Consider the following 23,027-nt stretch of genomic DNA (forward strand, 5'->3'; position numbering starts at 1 on the left):
ATCACTGCTTACCGGCTGTAGTGCCCAAATGTGTACGAAATTCGTTGGCGATCCAAGTTGTCAACGCACATAGAGTGGTTCGTCTTTCGCCGCTTCCATATTACCTTCAATATACACTGCCCTACCAAGACTGACATTTTACTTTCCCAATTATTCTTCACGGTCATGGGGAACCCGGATTTATCACTTTCCGGACCATATTTCAAGATTCTAGGTCTAAACAAAGTTTAGTTGGCAGATGCGGGTGCAGAGGCGTCTCCTCTTGCCAGTTCAGTATGATGCGGTGTACCAAGTTGGATATGCTTAGCGACCAAGGTTCAACGCAGTTCAACGCCTATGTAAACCAGCGATGACATGAAGAACGATGCGGATTGTGTTGCCTGCCGGGGGTGCCAATAAGGTCAGGTTGCAGCTCGAGATGTTGCACGCCCGTCAAAGACCCTTCACCTTTCCTCAAAATCGAGGGGATGACTCCTAAGACCGGACTCATCGGTGTAGCTACGATTTCGCTAGCAGAATAGGTACGCCGTACAGGAACAACCAGTGTGTGTATTTTTATTCCGTGTTGTTCCATCTGGACAATAATTCTCTGTGCTATGCTATGCGACGGACATCATTTTGCCTTTTTATTTCCGCAAAGGCCACGTTATACCAATTACCTCGTTGCGTCCGCTCTGATTTATTGACTAGGCTCGGGGCGGTCCCGGTGATGCACCGCATAGGAACTTTTTGCTGAATATACTGAAGATCCCAGACTCACATACCATATCAACGCTTCGTCGTACATCTCGCAAGTCGCTGCGCCATTACACCTTTGCTTGGGCGCGACATCATCTCTAGATTCGTTGCTGAGCATAAAGACGAAAGCTGAATGACCTGTCACCAGTCACCGGGGTAACGGTTGGTGATCGCCGCGCTCAAAGAGCTTGCATTATGAAGACTTACGGGTATACTGGGACTTTCTCCGTCGACAATATAGTCGCCACCAAGGGGTCTGCGCGACATGTTATTCGGCTCAACATATGCATGTACAGAGCAAAGCATGGAAGTTCTGTAACACAGCCCCCCAAGCCGTCCGACAACGGCGGGAATTTAAATGGCTCCTCTCAGTCTCCGCACACCTGTCGACTGTCGACTGTCCATCGCCTCCGCAGAAATTGAGCTCTCCGGGGCTTTTCTAGAGGCTGGTGCGCCACTCTGACTCGAACCTAGAACTTTGTTACTATATGCCAATAACTATAAAGACCTTCTATCAAGCTCCTCCCCAGCATCTCAACAGCCCCACCTCCTCTCCAGCTGGACAGAAGCCTCAGCTCGTCTCCAACATACAGTCACTCTTCTCTTCGGTTTACTCGCGCTTGTCTCACACCATGTCCGCAAACAACATCCACGTCGACTCTTTGACCGTCAGTGCCCCAGTGCTGGTCCCGGATGTCACCGTTCGCAACATAGTCACATTCCCGAGCCGCTCCGTCTTCGTCGACAACACTCAATATTCCTCGGTCATAACGAAATCTAACTATCCGGCCACCCAACTCATCAAATTGCTCATTCAATACATCGGCCAGGACCTCTGCTCGTTCAAGTATTTCTCTGATGTCTCTTTCAACATCCTCAAGACGTCGCAGAACATTTGGTTCGGCATCAATCAACTCATCCAGGACATATCTAGGCTTGAGAAGGATGAGGACGCATGGGCCAAGTATACCACGTATACTGGGGCGATTGACCCACTTGAGGAGTAAGTCTTTCGTATCGAGTTCTTTGGTATTTTCGACGTTGGATTTTTTTCTGTGCAGGCGAACTGATTATCTGGATGTCCTTTATTCGCAATAGGTTCCTCTTCAAGTTCAGTCTCCTCACCGAGCAGCAGACGATGTTGTATCGTCAATTTGAGGAGTTCATTGGAATCAGCGAGTGCATGACTTTGATCACGATCTTCAGAACCCAGAGGGACCAGCTCTTGCATACTGTCAAGACTTTGAAGAGCTCCGAGATGTACATGGCAAGTTCTTTTCTTTCCCATTTGTTTCCTTCTACGTATTGCTGAGACCATATCTATTGGTGTTCTTATAACAGAATGTCTGTGGTTCGAACGGATGGACTGAGAAGGAGGCACATTGTGTCAGTGTCGTGTGTAGACATAGCGATATCTCCTTCCTCTCCCTTTTCCTCGAGCGCATCAAGAAGTGCCTTGGCAAGGCGCCTGCTGGCGTGTGAGACATTTTCCCCAACCTTTATCAACGTCACTCACATAAATATTCTCTTCGTCCAGGCGAGAGATCGTGACGAAGTGCCATCATGAGCTCACTGTGGTATTCGAGATCTTCCGCACCGAGTTCTCGGGCAACCGTATCAACGAGGTGAGCGACCATTCTTTTTTACGCCGCTTCAAGATAAACATTGACGACGAGCGTATAGTCCTTCTTCTTCATAACCATCCACTCAGCCATCGTGATCTACTCTACACTGGAGATGTGCTCGCGTCCTAAGGAGTACCCGGAGTGGTCTTCGGAGGCGAAATTGAAGACGGTCTGGCAGACGACGATTCGGTGTGTCTCATCTGCTCCGTACAAATGACTGGTCACGAACTTGAACCAATTTGTCTCTTCTTAGCTTCCTTGAGGTACTCGTCAAACAACTCAAGACCGAGACACCGGATTACAAGGTCGTCGAGGAGGTGTTCATCGTCATTGCGGAGTGTTTCCAGGTCGGTCATATATTATACATTGATTCTATAGTCTTCATGACTTCAATGTCTATGGGATTTTTTTTTTGCAGGGGTATGATGTCCACATCCCCGGCCCTAGCAGACCCATTGTGCACATGGAACCCAAGAGTTCGAAGTCCTACGAATTTGCCGTGACCTTTACCCAGCTTTTAAAGCAGGTCAGCCTTGTTCGCAGGCCGTTCCACGCACAATCTCTTGCGCTGGTCTCGGTTTGTTACAAGCTGTGGCGTTCCTTCCTCTCTCAAGAGCATCGTAGTTTCGAGAACCTCGTTGCAATCGATCAGTGGGTCTTACTATACGATCTGGTTCTCGAGATAGGAACTTTAACTGGATTTTCGCGGCATTTACAGAGCTTTCGAGGCGACCTTCACTTCTCTCCAGTCCGCCGCCACCGCAATCCTCGATGTCGTTGTATTCAACTTCGAGGTAGACAACGCCGAGGTTAAGAAGATTAGGCAGTCGCTCTCTCTCGCTCAGCTCAAGATAAAGGAATGTTTCGAGAGGTACGGGGTAAGTTCTACTAACATTTCGCTCATCAGTAGCAACTACTTGGCCCATGATACTGACTGGCTCCGCCAATATAGCTCCATGACTGGGCGAGCTGCGAGATGAAGGTCAAGAGGGCACTCGAAGATGACAAGCTTCGTATGAAGCAGCTTAAGGAGTTCCTTGCGAAAGTGAGACTCCTTTCCCTTTACCGATGCGTTCAATCGTTAACATAGAGCATTCGTTTTGTGTAGCCCGGCCATGAAGTGAGCCCCGACGTCAAAACCAGTGAGCTCATCGAAGTCTCGGTCGACATCCACCTCAAGGCGCGCCATCTTGAACAGCGGACTAGTACGTGTACATCCCCTGTTTCCTTTACTGGCCGCATTACTGACCTGTTGCCATCACAGTGCTCGTCAAGCCCAGCGCCCGCCTCTTCTCCATCATGTGGGAGGCTTCCCAGGAGCTCAAGTCCGATCACAAGATCAACTGCGCCGATTCTTGCAACTCGAAGTTCCGAGACGAGAAGAACCGTGAGCTTCCTATGGACGCACTAGTGAGCTCGATGGGGACGCACAGCAAGAAGCTCCGGCTCCGGCTCTTCTTGGGCGAGACGGTCTGAGTCCGAGGTTATACAGAGTGTTGGTTTGGACATTGAATAGTCGCATAATTTACAGGACTCGGAGGTGAAGCGAGGTTGAACGAGTGTTTCGGTGCTACAAGGGATCCTATTTCTTGCTTTTTTATCATCGGGTTATCTGGGTTTGCGTTGAGTTTCAATTAGGTTACTATTTCTACCGCATAATATTGTTTTTCCTTGGTCCTTCGCGGCTTGTACAGCACTGTGGCTGAATAGTCTAAGTACATCATCGATGCAACATCGACGAATTCCCCACACTGCGTAACACCGTACTTACACGATACGCGCACGTTCCCGAGTCGTTGACTAATTAATTTTCGCGTTCTTCCGAATGCCACTTGACCTGGCACCCTCAACAGACCCTCGCACTGCTCCTCATCCGGGCCTGGGATACTCGGATACCCATCGTTCCGCCATGAAAGCTCTCTTCATATGCCTCTTTTGCTCGGATCTTTGTCAGCCTCAAGAATCGGAAATACGAGTTACCACGAACTGGGTGGCAGCCTCTAGACTATCTGACAATGTTGTTGAGGCTATATTTGGCTGGAACACTACATGGCGACGACAAAACCACAGACACACCCCAGGAAAGTACAGGCAATGAGAACAAGCCTTGATAATGAGCCACGAACGTGTTCACGCGTCACCCCGTCTCCGCTTCCGTTGGGAAATTGGAAGCTCGGGGACCGTAGCAGAATGGCCTCTTCCTTGAGAGCGAAGTGCGCGAGGTGCGTCTACGTCGATCTCGTCGTCGTATATCTATGACCGCATTGTGATAGATTGAGCTGGTGTAATGTCAACGTTAAAGGATAGACCCCTCACCTCAAGCTGACGCCAACGGGATGGTAATCCCGATGCGGCATTTACACTTTGTCCATGGCGGACTCGCATAGCAGGCAAGGTCGGTTGCTGTTTGACGATCGGGTCAGAAAATCGGAGCTTCCGAGTTCCTGCCATACTTCGTGAGCTACACTGACGTTGAATTTTTTCGAGAACTTGAACAAAATCACCTCCACCTATGCCTGTCCCCGGCTCGTCACTTTCGATGTCATCACTACTATCATCGTGGCCTGACACGGCATCCGAGTCCACTTGCTCCCACACTTCCTCTTCATGCTCTTCATCATCGACCTCTCCGACTTCGTCTAGGGCATCATCATCCTGGATACTGGTGTCATCCTCTTCTGAGTCCTCGAAAGGTGCAGTGCGCCGCCTCTTGCCGGTGTGGTACGAAAATGTGGAAGTGAGAGTCCTTGGATTACGCGACCGTGACTTCCGGACTACCGCTCTATATCTGACGATGAATGGAGATTGTTGGTGGAGAAACTTCCACAATTTGGGGCCCGGCTGAGACGCAAGAGCACGAAAAATGTCAGATGTTGTCGTGGTGGCAAACAACTGATAAACGTACATAAGAGTATTGTGCCGGATACGGTCCATTAGTTTGTTCAGTCTTCTGGAGGATAACCCCCATGCCAATCAACTCGTCATATACCCGCTCGACCAGTGCCTTCGATGTCTTCTTACCAAGCCTATAGCCAGAAAGTGAGCCAAGCAACACTTCGTTTTGCTTCAACTTCCCCCCTCTAAAGGCATGAATGAGATGATTCCTGGTGACCTTGGAGTAGAGTGCCATGGCGTCGAGCAGGAACTTGACCAAACTCATCGCCTCATGAGACATATCCTTCTCAACGACTGTATAACTTGCTGCACAGTTGTCGCAAGTCCCATTGCAAGCATGTCGGTTGAACTGCTCGTCGAAGTGCTGAAGAATCTGTACACGGCGGCAGTCTGTCTCGTTCAGAACGAAATGTATGACCTGCTCAACTTCATGTAATTGACGTTGGCGATCTTCTTCCCTCAGGTTGGGCTTGTCTTGTATACGTGAGAGAAGGAATGCACAATCTTTCCATGAGTAGTCTATAAAAACCTCCTGATTAGAGAACACTGCAGAATGTGTGATTATAGACCTACAAAGAATGCAGTCGGCAGGCAGGCCATCTCTGCCAGCTCTTCCTGTCTCTTGGTAGTAGCTATTTCGATCACTGGCAGTAAGCACTACATCTTGGGCATATGACGACTGTGAAATTCGCACTTTGTCAAGGACGATGGGAGACCGTGATGAATTATGAAGCGGACTACAAATGTGGAATGCTTAGCTTAAATCATGCTCGGGACATAAATTTGACTGACCATTGGGCTTATGTATACCCATACCAAAGGCAATCTAAAGGTTACAGTAGTGTGAATGTGTAGTGACGACACACATATGTTTCTACAAGACATACCGTTGCAACAACAATATCGCTCTCACCAGAGAGCCAACTCTCCATAGTGTATTGCTTCTCGCTATCAAGCATGGCACCATGGAAATGGCTAGCGCTCAGCCCATAACCTCTCAGCTCCGCTGCTACCCTCTCGCATGTAGAGCGTCCAATGCAGTATACGATGCCAGCTTGCTTTGGATGCGAACCTTTGATATAACTTGCAATAACTTTTGTGAAATTCCTTCCCGGCCTGGGTAGGACCGTATAGTGGAGGTTTGGTCTGTTGAAAGACTCGGCGAGGAAAACATGGTTAGGTTTGAGGCAAAGAGTACGTCGAATATGCTCTTGATCCGCATTCGTCGCGGACCCAGTGAGGGCAAGGATTGGAATGTCAGGAAAGTCTCTGCGGAGGTTTTTGAGACATTGATACTAGAAGCATTTCGTCCATGAGCAGGGCGGCTACAATAATACCGAGTATGGAGAGACTGCTTACCGCATCACGAAAGTCTCTTCCCCATGTCCCAAGGAGATGAGCTTCATCTACTGCGAATCTAGCTAGCATCCGTTCCTTGTAGAGATAGCGAAGGGCCTGCCGCAAGTCTGCATTCTGGGCCATTTTTTCAGGCGTAACAAATATGAGTTTGGGTTTCGTATCAGGGCCATTCAGTCTCTGCCAGATGCTCGGTTCCTGCTCAGGTACAATTTGGTCATGAGTGATCAAGACAGCATCGACTCCCTTGGACAGAAGCCATTTGACTTGATCCATCATCAACGAAGTCAACGGTGAAATGACAATAGTAACACCTCTCGTCTTCCCGCCAACGCAGAGAGCTGGGACTTGGAAACACAAAGATTTCCCACCACCAGTTGGCTTGAGTATGAAGACGTCGAGACCGGTCAATGTTGCCAGGATAGCTTCAAGCTGATTCTCTCGGAATGATCCAAGACCGAAGGTTCCTTTCAGGATCTTCATGACCTCGCCGTAGTATGGAGATCGAGATCCTGCGAGGTATCGAGCGAGGCCGGGATTTGTTGGAGAAGTAGATGCGGTATCGTAGATGACTGAAGGTGAAGCTTGATCTCGGATAGCAGCTCTTGAAGCCACCTCACGGGTTCCGATCAAGCGGCTGTAAACACAAACTAGTGTTAAGTTTGATTCTTGTCTAGTAAGAGCTTGTTGTGCTCACATAATTTCGGCAATCATGGGGCCATCACAAACCTTGGCTTGATGTTCAAGGCGAATCTTCTCGCACTTGAAGTAATCGCCCCAGCGAGCGTATAGTGCACAAAGCTCCTCCAGCTCATCAATGGTTTTCTGTAGGACACGATCGCGTTGCATGTATGTTAGCGTGCATAATTCAATCTTCTCAAAAGACAGGCGCACCGAAGATAAATCATATTCGAGAGTCACCGGAAGATGAGCTGTGGTTGTTTGCGAAGACGAAGACACTGCGGTCGACGTAGAGTTCTGTGTCAGACGAGACCGTTTGCTTGATCGGGTCGGAACCTCGACGTATACGGTCATAGCCCTCTTCTTCGACATTTATGCACAGGACCAGAATCTAAGAGGACTTTGGAGAATGAAACGGATGTGCTGTAACAGACAGCGTACTGAGGGTGCGGAGAGAAAAGGCGAGAGGTCGAAAACAGGCTCAAGAAGTCAGAAGAGCAACGCTAGCCAATGAGAATGCGCACGCTATCACTCAACTCGTATACCCCGATGGAATCTGCTGTGAGCCCTTCGTGACTCTGCTGTGAATATCGACACTTATAGCCACTTCTGTGCAGATCCGTATCACTCATCTGAGACGATGAATTCCGCAACCTATGATGTCTTGGTGAAAAGCAGCTGAAGAGTCAAACATTCGTGCCAGAGCAAGACAGGGGATTCCAAGGTCCAGGCTATAGGAAGATGTTTAGATATCCAAAAGTCACCAGTGTAGAGTGCGCTGAGCGAGAACGCAGGATGGAACACAATCCGTAAGGAGATGAGCGCTTCGCGATGAGCTTACTGTACTCATGTATCCTTCTAACTAAGCTCCCACTTCCAACAATGGGATCGACTGGCTCATCCCATGACGTCCTTCGCGCTCAGAAGTATGGTAAGTTATACGGTCTGAACACGATACCGTGCCATCTGCTGACTCTCACTAGAATCTTCACATTTAATGGTGCAAGGCCGGTGGCGATGTTGATGACTACAGAAAGGCCTTCCGAGTTGATATTACATTGAAGGTCGTAGGAAGAGAATACAAGATAGGCATAAGTAGTCTGAAAGATTCCTCGGAAGGTTGTCGTACCGAAAACTTGGAACGGCAGTGTACTCCGGGCATCTCCGTGCAGGTTGTATCTCCGCTTCGATCGACTGCTAGAGCCCTCGACACCACTTGTTGCTTACCCCCACGGCGGAATCCTCGAATGCACTCCATTCACATACTACATCCATCCTCTTGACAGCCTCCTTGTATCTTGATTTGAGCGTCTTTATACACATTGCGGAGGTGCAGTGCACGTGTCGTGCGCTTTGACCTTCAGATTACTACTGGCCGCGTGACACCGGCGAATGCTTTTGAAGGGCCTATCGACTATCCTGCTTCCCTACACCCGCGAGTGTTATAGCTGTCTCCTAAATCATTGGCACTCTACAACCGTTCATCTTTGTGCGGTGTTACCGTGACGGGTGCCACCCGACACTTTGCTCCTTATATGTGAGTCCTGCCTTCTTCAGTTTCGTCAACGCTTTGTACGAAGGCCAGAACTGCAAGTGACAATTGGCCTTCTTTTGCAGCTTGGGAACTCCGGCACCGACCTTGTATAAGTAGCGACGCATACACCAGCATCTCCATCCGCATCTCCCTTCCCCAACTATGTTCTCGACAGTTAGGCCACCTCGTCTTCCTTTCGAGATTCTCGCCAAAATCTTCACCCTTACATCTCCCATTGCCTCGAACAGACCGTTCTCTAGCAATACTCCTGGTGGCTGCCACCCTTTGGCCCTCGCACATGTATCACAACAATGGCGTGCGGTCGCACTTTCAACACCTCGCTTATGGAACGAAATCCACGTCGTCGACGGTATTCCCTTACCCGAAACCTTTCCGGCCGCATTGACCTTTTGGCTTTCTTTGTCCACCCTTTACCTTGATCTAGTCACCTCCAAAAGCGGTATTCATGTTATACACCGATGCGTACACCTCCTCAGTGCACATGCGCATCACTGGAAAGAGGCTTCCTTCGTTTTCATGAACACGGATCTCGATAACACTGGTCTTACATCTCTTTTCGGTGTGTTTCCCAGGCTGGATAAGCTTCGAATTTCTTGTGGGCTGGCAGCTTTTGTCGCTGGTCCTCGCATTTCAATGGATGTCGCCACCCTCTTTCCCCAGCTCAAGGACGTACACATCACGCATTGCTCGATCAACAGATGGGATATACCGTGGACCTCTCTCACTACTGCCCGCTTGTGCCATGACGCCACGTACGATTACCCTGGCCTTTTTGGCGCAGATTACGTTCGAGATTCCACAATCTATAAGTTCGATTATTATTTGTTGCTATCGGGGTTGGTACAGGCCGTCAATCTTCATACACTCCATCTGGATCTAGTCCTTCCAGTCGACACCTTCGATTACCTCGGCATTGAGCCTGTGTCAATGCCCAACCTACGGAGCCTTTCACTCTCCGCATCTCAAGCCTATAAGCTCTCCTTGTTCTTCACCTACGTCGGATGTCCCATCCTAGAAGAACTGTCATTGTCCATCCAAGATCAGGATCCTTCCGAATGGGATGACACCATTCATTCCAAATGGACGGAATTTCTATAGCGATGTGCAAGCTCTCTTCGCGTGTTGACCATGGACGACGGGTGGTGCCTCTCGGACGACCATTTTATCGGTACTTTGCACGCACTCCCGACCCTAACAGAGCTCTACCTTGGGTGGAACAGCATGTCACATTCGATCTTCGACGCTCTCACCCTCAAGTACGAATCTCACCTAAAGGGGGGATCCAAAATAGAGGGTTGCTGCCCCATGCTCACTACTCTCGAGATCTGGCGACCTGTCGTTCGACGAGGAGTTGACTCTTACGAGGGTCTATATACAAATTTCGTGGACATGATCCATTCGCGGAGACATATTCCCGAGGGGGCGGTCGATCAGGAAGGAAGAGCGGTCCCTTTGTTGAAGGTCTTGAAGATGAATCATGATGATATGATGTGTATGCGCAGGAGCGAGCCGTCGCAATATGCTCGACTGAAGGAAATAGAATCGGAGGGGATGGTCTTCGAAACTTGGTGATTAGACTCTTCGAACTCAACATGATACGGTTTACGTCTGTTACGACGAACGTACTTCACCTACTTCACTTCATTGCTATGTTATCTCTACAAGTAATAAAACGGAACTTGTCTACCTTTTTCATACGCCCCGCGATGGCCTATCCACTACCCCAATCTCCTTCGGTGCCCTGACCTCACGGTTCTGCACACCCCACTCGTACTATGGCACGGCTTCACGCATAGAATGGACAGATACTTATGATTAATTGGGCAAGTTCCAACACGGCGCGTGATGAGAGTGATTCGCTCCCGCTACGTCAAATATAGAGGTGTATATCATATACGCTGGTGACGGTTCTGTAGCACATGCGCAGGTAGAATGGTAGGTGGGGCAAGGAACGGTCGAGCGCGGACAAGCACTCGGGCCACGGAGTGAACGGACAAGGGCGACAACTACTGAAGTGCAGAATTTTCACGCTCGTGCTTCAGTCCAATGATTATGATTGCGATTGCGTGCGTGGGAAGGATTCACCTAAATTATAGCACGACAGCCATAAAATTTACATTATTGCTATAATTCTAAACCTTCAAGGCTCACAATTCGTCACGCGCCTCAAGCAGACATCCTCAAGATCTTCAGGACTTCGGTTTTTTCCGTCAAGGGAATGGGGTTTGTCCTAAAGGCACAACGCCAAGGAAAGGCATCCGAATGCTGTTAGCCTCTTATGCAAAGTATTGAGAAGTAACACCAATCCGCTTACCCCATCCAAAAGTCTAACAGACTCAACTCCGCCAACTTGTCTAAAAACTCCTCCGTTGGGTCAATCCCCACATCCCTCAACGTTCTCGGCATTCCAAGCTCTCTAAATACCCCATCCAACGTAGCGCTAAGATCCGCCGACTCTCGTTTGAGACCTCTGGCTTCGAGAGCAGACGCGACTTCGGGTGAAGACCAAAGCACAGATAGCGGACGTTGTTGACGTGCGAGGGCGGGCGGACTGACACTGTTATATTTACAGACAGAGGGAAGGAGGATGCAAGATGTTTCGCCATGACCGACGCCCAGGGGACCGAGCATATGGCCGATGGCTAAGGACGAGTCAATAATCAGATGCCCCAAAATGGACGAAACGCGGACACTGACCATGAGAGCCGCCGGCGGGAATGAAGAGACATATGGGTTCAATGGCTTTACGAGCACCAAGCTGAGCCTCCAGACGTGCTTGAAGGTCATTGAAGCCGTTGGTCTTAAGCTTCAAGAGGGCGGGAACGAGTAATGCTAGTGCGTCGGCCGCGGCTTGATCTGCATTATCCGTCGAATAGAACGAACACAGGACCTCTGAAAGAACAATAATTCAGGGGAAATGCTTGTAGGAAGAGGAAAGATGGAGCATACCGACGGCGTGGTCGATGGCCCTCACGCCACTAGAGAACCATGTCCGCTCGGGTGTACTAAGCGTCAACGCAGGGTCCAACACAACCACTTTCGGCGTCATACTGAAGTCGGGCGTGATGAATTGGCGTTTTGCGTCGTTACGTGGGTCGGTCGCGCCGGAAGCATGCGTGTACTCCCCTGCGCTGAGGGTGGTTGGTATGACTATAACGGGGATGGATACGGTTTTGACATGTTCGGGAAGCGTGAATTTGAGTCGCCTCGTATCTGGATCTACGCCGTGATGAATGGGTAGAAGAGCGCCTAGTTCGGCGAGGGTTTTGACATTGTTACTAAGTGCTAGACTGACGAGCTTTGCCGCATCTGTGGACGATGGCGCACGCATATGATATCAGCAGAGGGGTCTTGTTTGTGAGTGCTGGCACTCACCGGAAACACTGCCACCACCAAGAGAGATGATGACATCCGCCTGAACTGCTTGCCTAGGTGACATAAGAAAGCTCACAATAGGTCAAAATATTCCCAGACACATCAAACAAAGCAAATGGACTCACGCAGCCAGAGAGATGTCGATGACCTCATCCCAATAAGTATGGGGCTTAACTCCTACTCGTTCACCCACTAATAGCGAGCCAAGACCGTCCTTCAGCTGCTGATAACTGGGGGTTTTGGTGGCTACGCTGCCACTGACAAGAGCAAATGCACGTTGACATCCCATCCGCTGAACATGGTTCGCGACAAGACGAGGGAATGGGAGACCGTAAGAGACGAGAGGAGCGTCACGCCAGGAAAATGCCGCTTCCTGCGTTTCCTGGTTCGTTGTATACTGAGGTACAGTAGACATGATTGAGAGAAGGTGAGGTCTAGTACAGAACAGATGTTGGAAAGCATATGACCTTTATAATAGCCTGATTATTCGTCTTCTTGACATCGCACCCAATGGCTCATACCCACGGAGCTTCCGTTGGTCTAACTAGCGTGGGTCAACTTCTTGGATGACAACAAAAGGATATTGGCACCCACAGATGTCTTGAGTCACAGAATTCGAAGCGACGTGGATGGAAGCCAAGTGCTGGGATCTGCTGGGATCTGCGGAAGCAAAGCCGTCGGAAGGTACGACGGTGTCTTCCGGATATCCACGTGGGCTGACGTAGGGCGGTACTGCGTCCGTCAGATTGCTGCATTCGGTTTCGGTTGTTGATAGCTGCTGCATGAGCCGCGCACAGGCCTGCAAGCAAAGTCACAACAATTTAACGACATTCACGATCTGTTGACTCCGGAAGTTGTACAATAATCATGGGTGAGCTTCAAAATCAGTTCCATAGTACCATGCATGAACCCGGAATACCTTTTAGATACGACAATAGCGAAGCAATTGGTGGACAAGATGTACGAGAAGCGGAAGGCGGCTGCACTTGACCTTGAGAAGTATGTGGTACTCTAGTGTTTCTATTAGGAATTATGCTAACATAATTGCACAGGCTTGTTCGAGAATGCCACCTGCAGGGCGATGAACGGCGCATCGACCAGATAGTGGACCAGCTCATTGACATGTTCACCGGCGTAACGAACGCATTGCACGTACGAAATGGAGGACTTATCGGCCTCGCAGGAACCGCCATCGCTCTCGGAGTCGATATTGCGCCGTACATGGACAAGTTCCTCGACCCGCTTCTTAGTTGCTTCACGGACCCGGAGAACAGAGTGCGCTACTTCTCAGCTGAATGTCTATACAACATCGCGAAGGTCTCGAAGGGAGAGGTGCTGGTGTATTTCAACCCTATATTCGATGCACTCAGTAAGGTGAGTTTGTCCACTTCATGGTGTTTGTGTCGTTATCTGGAGTACAGTTGCGTTGCGCAATCCTTTCATGCTCCAGTGTGGCGCAGCCGGATCGGGCCAGTCTCTAACTAGCTTTGGTTATGCCGTGCCACGGTGTGTGAGCACGAAACTTCCTTCCTCAACCGGAAATGCTACCCCGTTGATTCCATACGCCTGTAGCATCCGTGAGGCTTCGGCAAAGAGTTGTATGGGTGTACTACAGCGTGACGCCACACTAGCCTGAGGTTGCCGTTCATCTCGTAGCCGTTGAGCAGGATGCTATTTTGTTCTGGATTATGTACATCTGGACTTCACACGTCGCATATTCCTCTTTTCCGTCATTGACCAGCTCTAACATACAACTAATCTCTTGGAAAGCTAGCTCGCCGCCGACTCGGAACTCTCTGTCAAAAACGGCGCCGAACTCCTAGACCGCCTTCTCAAAGACATCGTCGCAGAGTCCGCATCCTTCTACGTCCCACAATACCCCGAAACAGAGAAGGCGCGAATACGAACCGATGAGCGAGACGCCGACCTTGGTATTGTGGTTCCACACCCGGATGACCTTGATTCGGCAGAGCCGGGCACTAAACGCGCCTTCTCCCTTGCACGTTTTATTCCATTGCTCTCTGACCGGATATATGTCCTCAACCCATTCACACGAAGCTTCTTGGTGTCGTGGATCACGGTGTTGGACTCGGTCCCGGAATTGGAGCTTATCACTTATTTGCCTGAGTTCCTGGACGGACTTCTGTCAGTCTTCCACCGCTCTTAAATTCGAAGTCAACCTACTAACTATTGAGTATCCAGGAAATATCTTTCCGATCCCAATGAGGATGTACGCATTGCCGCTGAGAACCAACTGGGAGAATTTTTGCGAGAGATTCGAGAAGTCACGATCGTGCGCAAACACAACGAGGAACAAGAGGCTCGTCTACGAGAGCGAGACGAGCAAGAGGCTCGTTCCGACGGTGGCGGCGAGAAGGAGAAGCAGACAACCTCGGACATCGCTCTTGGTGCTGCAGATAACACGTCATTCCTAAACCACAATGATACTTTCTCGGAGAAGGGGGACGCAGTCTCCGACATTGACGAGCGGGATACTGGTGGTGCGTCCTGCTACTAGCAAATAGGCCCGAGTCAAAATTTGACGGGAAAATACTTCTAGCGTGGTTGCCAGGTCAAGGCGTTCGGATTGACTATGCCGCCATTATCGAGATCCTGATACGACAGCTTGATATCGACCGTATGTCATATTTTGCGCGATTTCTGGCTGTATATCGGACGTTATGTTGACAAGCGAGTCTAACAGACGACGAGATCCAACAGTCTACAGCCCTGCAATGGCTCGCCGAATTTGTAACCTTCGCCCCTGAAGTCATCATCCCCTTCATACCACGTCTTATACCCGCAATTCTTCCAAATCTTGCCCATCATGTTCCCATGATCCAAGCTTCCGCCATCCGGACCAACAAACTCATGACCAACGTTGTCCAATCTCTACCTGTTCCTCCAACATCTGAACCTCCAACACGACAATCCACAAATCTGGCATCTTCCACGATCGAGCGGCCAACTTCATCCCGTAGCATCAATGTTCCTCCCTCGCCCGTACACAATTCACCCGCACCAGCGCGACAGCCAACACTTCCGCCACAAAGCCAAACCCGGGACGTTCACTCGCCCGAACCCGCTCTGACCGACTCTACCATCGTCCCATCAACACCCAGCCAACCGCCAAGCAATCTCACATTGCAGAAGCGAAATAGTCTGCAGAACGAAGCTACAGCTGGAACTCCGAGACCATTAGCCCCTATCAATGTCGATGCGGCTCAACAGTCCGCTGGTCAGAATGTAAATACCACGCGGACTCATTCCCCGACGTCGATGAGGAGTGGCCACCAAGACAGGGAGCGAGAGAAGGATAGAGAGAGAGAACGGCCTGAGGAATTCGACTATCAGGCAACTGTGAATGCGCTTACGATACAGTTCTTGAGTGAGCATGAGGAGACGAGAGTGGCGGCATTGAAGTGGCTGATAATGCTGCACCAGAAGGCTCCGAAGAAGGTGACGACGTTCATTCTTAGTGTTTCCATCTTAGACTCAACGTAGTATATTTACAGATCTTGGCGATGGACGATGGGACGTTCCCTGCGCTGTTGAAGACGCTGTCCGACTCGTCAGAAGAGGTCATCAAACACGATTTACAGCTCCTCGCACAAATTTCGTCGAGTTCGGAAGAGAGTTACTTCAAGGCTTTTATGATGAACCTGCTTGAACTGTTCAGCACGGATAGGAGATTACTCGATACTCGGGGGAGCCTCATAATCCGGCAGCTTTGCCTTAATCTCAATACCGAACGGATATACAAGGCGTTCGCTGAGATACTTGAGAAGGAAGAAGTACGCTTTCATCAAATAATCCTGTCGACGACGGCGCTGACTGGTCTACGCAGGACCTCGAGTTTGCGAGCGTTATTGTGCAGAAGTTGAACCTAATCCTCATCACCTCACCAGAGTTAGCGGACTTCAGGAAACGGTTGAAGAGCTTAGAAACTCGGGTACGTCTAACAGCATGGACACGCATGGCTCGCTACTAAATATGCTGAACCGTGTAGCAAGACGGACAAGCGCTCTTCGTCACGCTTTACCGATCGTGGTGTCATAACGCCGTCTCTGTGTTTTCACTTTGTCTCCTTGCACAAGCCTACGAGCATGCGTCAAATCTCCTGAGTATTTTGTGCGTCCGACGTTTTGGCTATTCAGCTCGGGTACCATCACTGACCGCCATCCAGCGCCGACTTGGAGATCACCGTCCCACTGCTTGTACAAATCGACAAGCTGGTGCAGCTTATCGAGTCACCTGTTTTCACATGTACGTCCTTTTCCTTGATGATCTGCAATAGGCCTCGACCTAATTCTACCACAGATATCCGCCTGCAGCTACTTGAACCCGACCGCTACCCCTACCTTTTCAAGTGCCTTTATGGTCTCCTCATGATTCTGCCCCAAAGCACCGCATTCGTCTCCCTCAGAAACCGTCTCAACGCTGTCAACTCCGCAGGGTTCCTTCACATAGCCCCTAAACCGTAAGACCAACTTCCGCAGTGTTCAACTTTCCGATATTCCCGCTGATTACCTGTTCTGCAGCACCGTCGCGTCCATGTCAAGTACACGTTCGAAACTGACCCGCGACGAAATCAAGTGGCCCGAACTCCTCTCCCACTTCCGCTCCGTCCAAGCCCGTCACGAAAAAGCCCGTCGAGCAGCTCTCGGAACCTCTCTCGACGTCTCTTCTTTCAACGCCAACGCCGTTCCTAGCATCTCCGTTTCGAGTAATCAATCTGACGGCGACCGCGACGGACGTTCAGGGTCACGTCCGCAAATGAGGAGAAGGGTGACGGGGTCGGGTGGAGAGCCACCGGGTGGCGGTGGTTCTGGGTCAGGACAGGGTATCCCGCCTAGTGGGAGACCGCCTTCAAGGTCTGGGGCGTTGAGTCCGTTGAATCCGAGAGCGAGGGTTCAGGGCGGGTTGTTGGCTTCTGCGTTGTCGGGGCAGAACCAGAACGGAGCGAAGACGAAGAGGGGACTTAGTCTGAGTAGGAAGTCATGAGGAGTGTATGGGATTGCATGGTTTGATCGGCGTTATCAACAGACGATTTTCTCGCTATGTTTTCGCTTTCATTCTCTAGGATAAGGATATTCCTATTCTGTTTGGTGGCCTGTAATACCTTTCCTCGGTTCTTTTCTTGGAACTTTGCAGTCATCAGCTTACGCTTCACACTTGGGCACCCCCTGCAGCCTCGGTATACTAGGTTAGGGTGACGGATGTGAAGACGGACAGTCCCAGTATTATAAGAATTATCTACTTTATCTGTGAAGACAATCAAGCGAGTCAGAACGTCGCCGTGAAAAGACACAAAGCAACAGACGAACTATAATGTATGTGAGGACTGGTAACAAAAATGAGCTTCAGACAGCATGGCTATAACCATTCCCGAGCGTCATTGAATCGCTGGCCGAAGTCTCCTCCGGAGGTGGTTTGGATTTTGCAGGAACAACCGGCACGAACCAGTACACCGGATAGCGACGTTGTATGTTGTTTATAATGAGGGCCGAGACTAGCACGAGCATGGACGACAGTAGAACAACGGGAAGGTAGTACCACGACAAGGCTACCACATCGTCGTCTACTGCAGCCAGTAAAGCTGTCGCTCCGGCAGGAGGATGGGTCGTCTCGGTGATCTGCATGGCGACGATGGCGACTGCGACTGAGAGTGAACCGGCGAGCCAACGTAGGCTCTCGAATTGTTCTTGGGTCGGGAGGAGTGAGAAGAGTTTGGTGATGCAGATGCCGATGAGTGCGCCGATGAAGTGACCTCCAACCAGCGCTCGAGGTTGAGCAAGGGGTGCTTCGATTGCCCCGTAGCATAGAACGGCAGAGGCACCCTGTATAAAATTCCATGATCAGTATATGTATCCACCGAACGAGCGTGGATGAGGCGTACGTAGCTAGCGATGATCGAAGGCACGCTGCGTTTCATAAAATATTGTGCGTGTCCAAAAACGGCCTGGAGGATAGAAATGCCACAGAAAGCACCGATGAACGACCAAAACCAGACAAGGTAATTTTGTCTCGGAGCAGGAGGGGATTCACGATGCCCTAGCCAATGGCTAATACAGCGTGGTAGTCTGGCAAGACGCGGCTGCGAAGGGGAGAAAAAACCCATGGTAGTCGAAGGTCGGATGCAACGAAATCGTCGTGTCCGTGGAGTATATAGCGGTCTCTTGGAGGGACAGAGAATATGTGTAAGCAGCTTGAGCCCCTTATTTTCTTCATGGGCTAGTACTTCAGGCAGAATATAAAATCGACGTCAGAGCATCAGAGAACCCGATTGGTCCTTCGAACGTCCGATCCGAATTTGCGTTACAAGGTCGACGGAACAATTGATGAACGCGCTCCCCGGCAGTGTAAGGGCGTGGCCATCCAAGGAGTTAGAGAGAAGAGTGAATCATGTTAGACATTCGTTGTGGAACGGCTAGGGTGTCTCGGAGTTGCCTGCTGTACGCAAAGACTTTCCGGCCAACAGCGAAGAAACAAGTTCACTCGCGAGCGTACATTGGACCCCTGTTTCTGCCGATCCAAAGAGGCGCACAAAGGCTAAGTAGTGCAAAACTGTAACCACCCCGCAGACGGAAGGGTTCATGCATGAACTCATTTTTCTCGAATTGTTCATGATGGTGGTTTGTAGGAGATCGGGTGCAAGAGGGATCGGCGAAGATCGGGTTAAAGACCTCCACGTGCGCTGTCGGTTATTATCGGTCAACAGTCCTAAGTTTAATCGGACCCGACATTTTGGATTTTTCTCCCACTCCAGCCTCCCGGTTCCTAACGGTCCTTGTGCGACACCACCTCCGCACTTTCCTGCTTCTCTTTTCAACAATGCCAGCGCCTACTATCTATACTCTCAGAAGTATATGACCCACATAGCGAGGACCGACGGGAGATCCTTGGGAGGAGCCAACGGGGACCCACAGTCTGAGTAGGCTTCGATCAAGACTCCAGTGGAGCTAGAGCTCCCACAAATGCGTAAACAGCGGTGGGTGCAACGAAAGGCATAAATACGGACATGGATTCTCTTTCTTCTCTCAGCTTCATCTCCAGCTTTTCACCATGGTCTTGTCCAACATTCCGCAGTACACCTTAGGCAACGAGATTACGGAGAAGGCATTTACTTCGCATGATTTACCTCTCGTCACATATGGATTACCCTTTCCACGTCTCGTCGCTCTCCATGTCCAACGCCTGGGATGTCAGAGAGTATATGCTCTTGTCAGTGGTAGTGTGGCCAGAAAGACCCCCAGTTACCAGCAGTTAAAGGACGAACTTGGCCCACTGTTGGTCGCGGAACGGGTTGGCGTCAAACCCCACACCTATTGGGATGAAGTTCTTGAGATGGCCAAAGATGCGTAGGTCGCTCTATTTGCTCACTTGTAGATTATCCGTTAAGTTCTTCCATCGCTTTCTAGGCAGGCTGCAAAGGCGGACATACTCGTGACCCTCGGTGGAGGCAGCGTGACTGGTAAGGCAATCAGTCCATCAAATATCAGCCTATTCTAATCGTCGCCTCTTTTAGATGCTGCGAAGCTCGTCAGCTTAGCAATTAGCAACAATGTCACGAGTCTCGACGAGATGGGTGCTCTTGTTCCCATCCCTCGAGGTGTCGACGCCGAGACCAAGAAACTCAAGTTCGACATTCCGGAGAACATCAAGGACCTGACTATTCCCGTCATCGTCATTCCTACGACCCTCAGCGCGGGAGAGCACACTCACGCTTCCGGTGCAACTGATCCTCGCAATAATGCGAAATACCAGTTCTTTACTCCGGGGATGACGCCGAAGGTGATCGTATTGGACCCGCAGGTGACGCTGACCACTCCTGAAAGGACTTGGTTGTCCTCCGGTGTTCGTGCGATTGATCACTCCGTCGGTACGTTTCTGTGGTTCGTAATTGCTCTCTAGCATGCACTTATCATCCTGCATATCTTCAGAGGGTCTCTGCTCTCTGATCTCTACTCCAGAGACGGAGAAGATCTCGGGCGAGGCTCTGTCTCTACTTGTCCCTGCTCTCCTCAAACTCAAGAAGGAAAACTTCAACGATCTTCAGGCGCGTTTCGAGGCGCAGGTTGGCGCTCGCAAGTCTACAGAACCATTCCTCTGCTACGGCGTCCCTATAGGCGGCTCTCATGGTTAGTTCTTCGTGTTACTTCCATATGTCGACCGACCGCATAAACCTTAACAATGTCTACACGATCCTACAGGTATTGGCCATATGCTCGGTCCTTTCGGAGTCGGACATGGAGAAACGTCCTGTATCCTCCTCCCTTCCGTCTGCAAGTACAACAGTGCCGATCCCACAGCACTCGAACATCAACATCGCACCCTGTCCGTTCTCTGGTCCTTACCCTGCGTAGCCTCCGTCCTCGAGGCCCGAGGACTCAAACGACACACAGCTGATCTGAGCACCGTCCTCGATGGAGTGTTTAGGGAGCTGGGCATGCCGAGGTCGCTGAGGGATGTGGGGATAGATCCGACGGAGGAGTTCTTGGAGAAGCTGGCAGAGATGAGTTTGACGGATTTCTCGCTGGCGTGCGTATTTTCCTTGCGGGGGATGGCGTCCGGATGACTGATTAAATATTTTTCTGCATAGGTCGAACCCGATTCCTCTGACGGAGAAGAGTCAAGTCCTGGAGATTCTGCGGATGAGTGCGTAAGATACGTATTCAGCTGAGTTTACGGACGTTACAGTCGGGAACGTGTACAACCATGGAAAGGAACCGTTAGGAGAACATGGCCAGAGAGCCTGTCGAGATGTACAGTACATGTCGTCGTTTGGTATCGGAACAAAGGGGAAGGGCGGTGAAGGTAATCCACATAGGTTTTTTATAGTATTTCGTCATGCTTCATCGATGCGGCCACAATGTCTAGTAACAGACTGAGAATAAAACGGAGGAAGACTCGGATAGCAAAGGTAAGTGCGAACGATCAACGATCTATCGTACAGACAGCAAGACACGGAATAACTGAACAATTGTATCTATCTGGGAAAAAAAAGTCATTAAAGTATGGAACACGTAAGGTAGCACTTTTCTCCTGTCCGATCAGCGGGACCACTGTCCAAGAGAAGCTTTGAACACAGGTACAGGTGGATTCACTTGGATCAACAAGAACACTATCGAGGGCAAGGCACACCACAAACATTCTAGCACCAAGAATAAGCCATGCGACTCAAATGAAGATACCAGCGGGCGTAGGTCGTAACATCCGTGGTAGACCTACAATTCATCAGAGCCAATAAACATCGTTGGCATCTCAATACTCCTTAAACCTCACCCTAAGCCCTTCATCGCGGAATTTCATGAGCGTGGCATACTCCCCGGGAGCTTGCAGTATCATGATATCGTCGTCTTCCTTCCCGAGACCCAAAGACCTCAAACGGCTGATGGGCCTCCCTATAGAGTCCACTGCATGTGGAGGTAGATGCCACCGGGAGTGGATCATATCGATAATCTGGGCGTAGTAGTCGCTCGCGGTGATTTCGGGGTACCTGTTGTCGGTGAATATGGAAAGGTGTTCTAGGCATCGCGCCATTCTTCCAGTATCGCAACTCTCACTGTGGGCGAGTCCACACTGACAGACACAGAGCTAGGCGAAGTCTGCACCCAGCTACCGAATTTATATATCACCTTGCTTGCAAGGTCTCTGGACATCCACAAATCGTGGGAAGAACAACGCAGCATCAACCGGCGTTCCCCGGTACTCCCGGCGTTTGCCGTTTATGCTTCAGTCTTGCCGCTTGCGTGAAACGCGCATTCTTGTCCTCTATGTTTTTTGCTCCAAAGGCATCCTCGAGACGATATTACCACCACATATGTGAAATTACGGTTGCTATTGTGCTGTTCACTATGTCCATTGCTCAGTCTACCACAACCTAGTGTGCCCAGTCTGCCAGAGTCCGAAACTGTGCACGGTGCCTGGTCAAGAACAGTTTGTTGTCAAAACTCCAAAGTAACCGAACAATGAACCCAATAGGTTTATGACGATAGCATATTCCAGTTAATGTGGCTGATAATTTGTGTGGCATGTCAATTTGTGTGGCCCAGTACAATGAGCACGTACATTTGCATGTAACGAAGCACGGCCATTGACCCAATAATATCGGCAATGTTAACGAGCCGGAGATATTCGAAATACTTTGTTTAACTTTATGAATGGGAAACTGCACATGTACCAAAGTAAATATTTCAAGCAAGGTGTCCGGCGACGAAGTCGACACTTCCCCCAGTTCTCACTGCGTGGGGCAATAGACTTCCCGACGACGCTTTCATTTACTCCCTCGAGCTCCTTTTCACTCGGGACGGACGTCTTCTATCGGGTCAAAACATCAAGAAAATTGTGGAGACTGGTGGCAGCTTCGTCATTCCACCTCTCGGCCGCAAATCGAAGTTTTCCAAGTTATGGGCATCGAGATGGTCGAGTAGTTGCGAAAACAGCCGCGAATGTGGACCGAGGAGAAGGAAGAGATTCGTGAGGTGATGGAATTGTATACGATCGAGCTGTCCGTCTAAAGGTGCAAGAGTGAAGGGACTCCTGTCGCACATGAAGGTGAACTGTTGAAGACTGGCACATTGCGAGACTCGCTGCAAGAGACCAGATACGTGTATCTCCGCAGGACCAGGTAGGTCGTAGATGTTTAGATAGAGAGTCGTGATGCTGGCCGAGATTGGCATATCCTGAAAGGATTTCGGGTACTCGATAGAGAGACAGCGAAGGAGCGGAGCTCGTGGCAGACTGTGCAGGGGAGGCCATGTACCCAGTTCGGGGTCGTTCGCGTTGCAGGAGAGAACCTC

General features: G+C 50.2%; 7 protein-coding genes across 7 annotated transcripts; 4 read left to right on the top strand and 3 right to left on the bottom strand.

Moving 5' to 3' along the window:
• Positions 1-1,096: 1,096 nt before the first annotated feature.
• Positions 1,097-3,839, top strand: STEHIDRAFT_155339 (uncharacterized protein; the record flags this gene model as incomplete). Its single annotated transcript, XM_007302633.1, has 12 exons — positions 1,097-1,187; positions 1,258-1,741; positions 1,837-1,998; positions 2,142-2,216; positions 2,276-2,363; positions 2,422-2,552; positions 2,617-2,710; positions 2,782-3,014; positions 3,082-3,241; positions 3,316-3,408; positions 3,472-3,568; positions 3,628-3,839. The coding sequence occupies 12 exons, from the start codon at positions 1,097-1,099 to the stop codon at positions 3,837-3,839; spliced, it is 1,920 nt and encodes a 639-aa protein (XP_007302695.1).
• A 1,390-nt stretch (positions 3,840-5,229) lies between these two features.
• STEHIDRAFT_53800 (ATP-dependent DNA helicase) lies at positions 5,230-7,097 on the bottom strand (the record flags this gene model as incomplete). The annotated part of the gene is made up of 6 exons (XM_007302217.1): positions 5,230-5,777; positions 5,832-5,890; positions 5,953-5,995; positions 6,051-6,084; positions 6,146-6,553; positions 6,618-7,097. The coding sequence occupies 6 exons, from the start codon at positions 7,095-7,097 to the stop codon at positions 5,230-5,232; spliced, it is 1,572 nt and encodes a 523-aa protein (XP_007302279.1).
• A 1,894-nt stretch (positions 7,098-8,991) lies between these two features.
• Positions 8,992-9,948, top strand: STEHIDRAFT_155341 (uncharacterized protein; the record flags this gene model as incomplete). The annotated part of the gene is made up of 1 exon (XM_007302634.1): positions 8,992-9,948. The coding sequence occupies one exon, from the start codon at positions 8,992-8,994 to the stop codon at positions 9,946-9,948; it is 957 nt and encodes a 318-aa protein (XP_007302696.1).
• Positions 9,949-11,016: 1,068 nt separating this feature from the next.
• On the bottom strand, positions 11,017-12,640 carry STEHIDRAFT_54281 (Fe-containing alcohol dehydrogenase; the record flags this gene model as incomplete). The annotated part of the gene is made up of 6 exons (XM_007302258.1): positions 11,017-11,080; positions 11,165-11,492; positions 11,548-11,742; positions 11,800-12,159; positions 12,226-12,278; positions 12,351-12,640. The coding sequence occupies 6 exons, from the start codon at positions 12,638-12,640 to the stop codon at positions 11,017-11,019; spliced, it is 1,290 nt and encodes a 429-aa protein (XP_007302320.1).
• Positions 12,641-13,019: 379 nt separating this feature from the next.
• Positions 13,020-17,461, top strand: STEHIDRAFT_138479 (ARM repeat-containing protein). The gene is made up of 13 exons (XM_007302635.1): positions 13,020-13,096; positions 13,152-13,224; positions 13,278-13,599; positions 14,000-14,370; positions 14,428-14,726; positions 14,786-14,863; positions 14,930-15,684; positions 15,741-16,019; positions 16,073-16,177; positions 16,235-16,356; positions 16,412-16,491; positions 16,546-16,705; positions 16,767-17,461. Exons 1-13 carry the CDS (start codon positions 13,093-13,095, stop codon positions 17,227-17,229), a joined length of 3,111 nt encoding a protein of 1,036 aa, XP_007302697.1. The 5' UTR covers positions 13,020-13,092; the 3' UTR covers positions 17,230-17,461.
• Positions 17,462-17,588: 127 nt separating this feature from the next.
• On the bottom strand, positions 17,589-18,346 carry STEHIDRAFT_129977 (HPP family protein; the record flags this gene model as incomplete). Its single annotated transcript, XM_007302636.1, has 2 exons — positions 17,589-18,065; positions 18,125-18,346. 2 exons carry the CDS (start codon positions 18,344-18,346, stop codon positions 17,589-17,591), a joined length of 699 nt encoding a protein of 232 aa, XP_007302698.1.
• An 880-nt stretch (positions 18,347-19,226) lies between these two features.
• STEHIDRAFT_120213 (Dehydroquinate synthase-like protein) lies at positions 19,227-21,000 on the top strand. The gene is made up of 6 exons (XM_007302637.1): positions 19,227-19,586; positions 19,647-19,699; positions 19,754-20,107; positions 20,169-20,366; positions 20,439-20,766; positions 20,828-21,000. Exons 1-6 carry the CDS (start codon positions 19,291-19,293, stop codon positions 20,889-20,891), a joined length of 1,293 nt encoding a protein of 430 aa, XP_007302699.1. The 5' UTR covers positions 19,227-19,290; the 3' UTR covers positions 20,892-21,000.
• The last annotated feature ends 2,027 nt before the right edge of the window (positions 21,001-23,027 follow it).

This window comes from Stereum hirsutum (assembly GCF_000264905.1).
Source record: "Stereum hirsutum FP-91666 SS1 unplaced genomic scaffold STEHIscaffold_5, whole genome shotgun sequence".
Taxonomy (NCBI): Eukaryota; Fungi; Basidiomycota; class Agaricomycetes; order Russulales; family Stereaceae; genus Stereum; species Stereum hirsutum.

Bases quoted from the DNA above. Each gene is read 5' to 3' on its own strand.
- STEHIDRAFT_138479 (XM_007302635.1), top strand. The intron at 15,685-15,740 runs GTGACGACGTTC...GTATATTTACAG, and splicing joins ACCAGAAGGCTCCGAAGAAG to ATCTTGGCGATGGACGATGG. The intron at 16,357-16,411 runs GTGCGTCCGACG...ACCGCCATCCAG, and splicing joins TCAAATCTCCTGAGTATTTT to CGCCGACTTGGAGATCACCG.
- STEHIDRAFT_120213 (XM_007302637.1), top strand. From the start codon at position 19,291: ATGGTCTTGTCCAACATTCCGCAGTACACCTTAGGCAACGAGATTACG. The intron at 19,587-19,646 runs GTAGGTCGCTCT...ATCGCTTTCTAG, and splicing joins CTTGAGATGGCCAAAGATGC to GCAGGCTGCAAAGGCGGACA. The intron at 20,108-20,168 runs GTACGTTTCTGT...GCATATCTTCAG, and splicing joins TGCGATTGATCACTCCGTCG to AGGGTCTCTGCTCTCTGATC.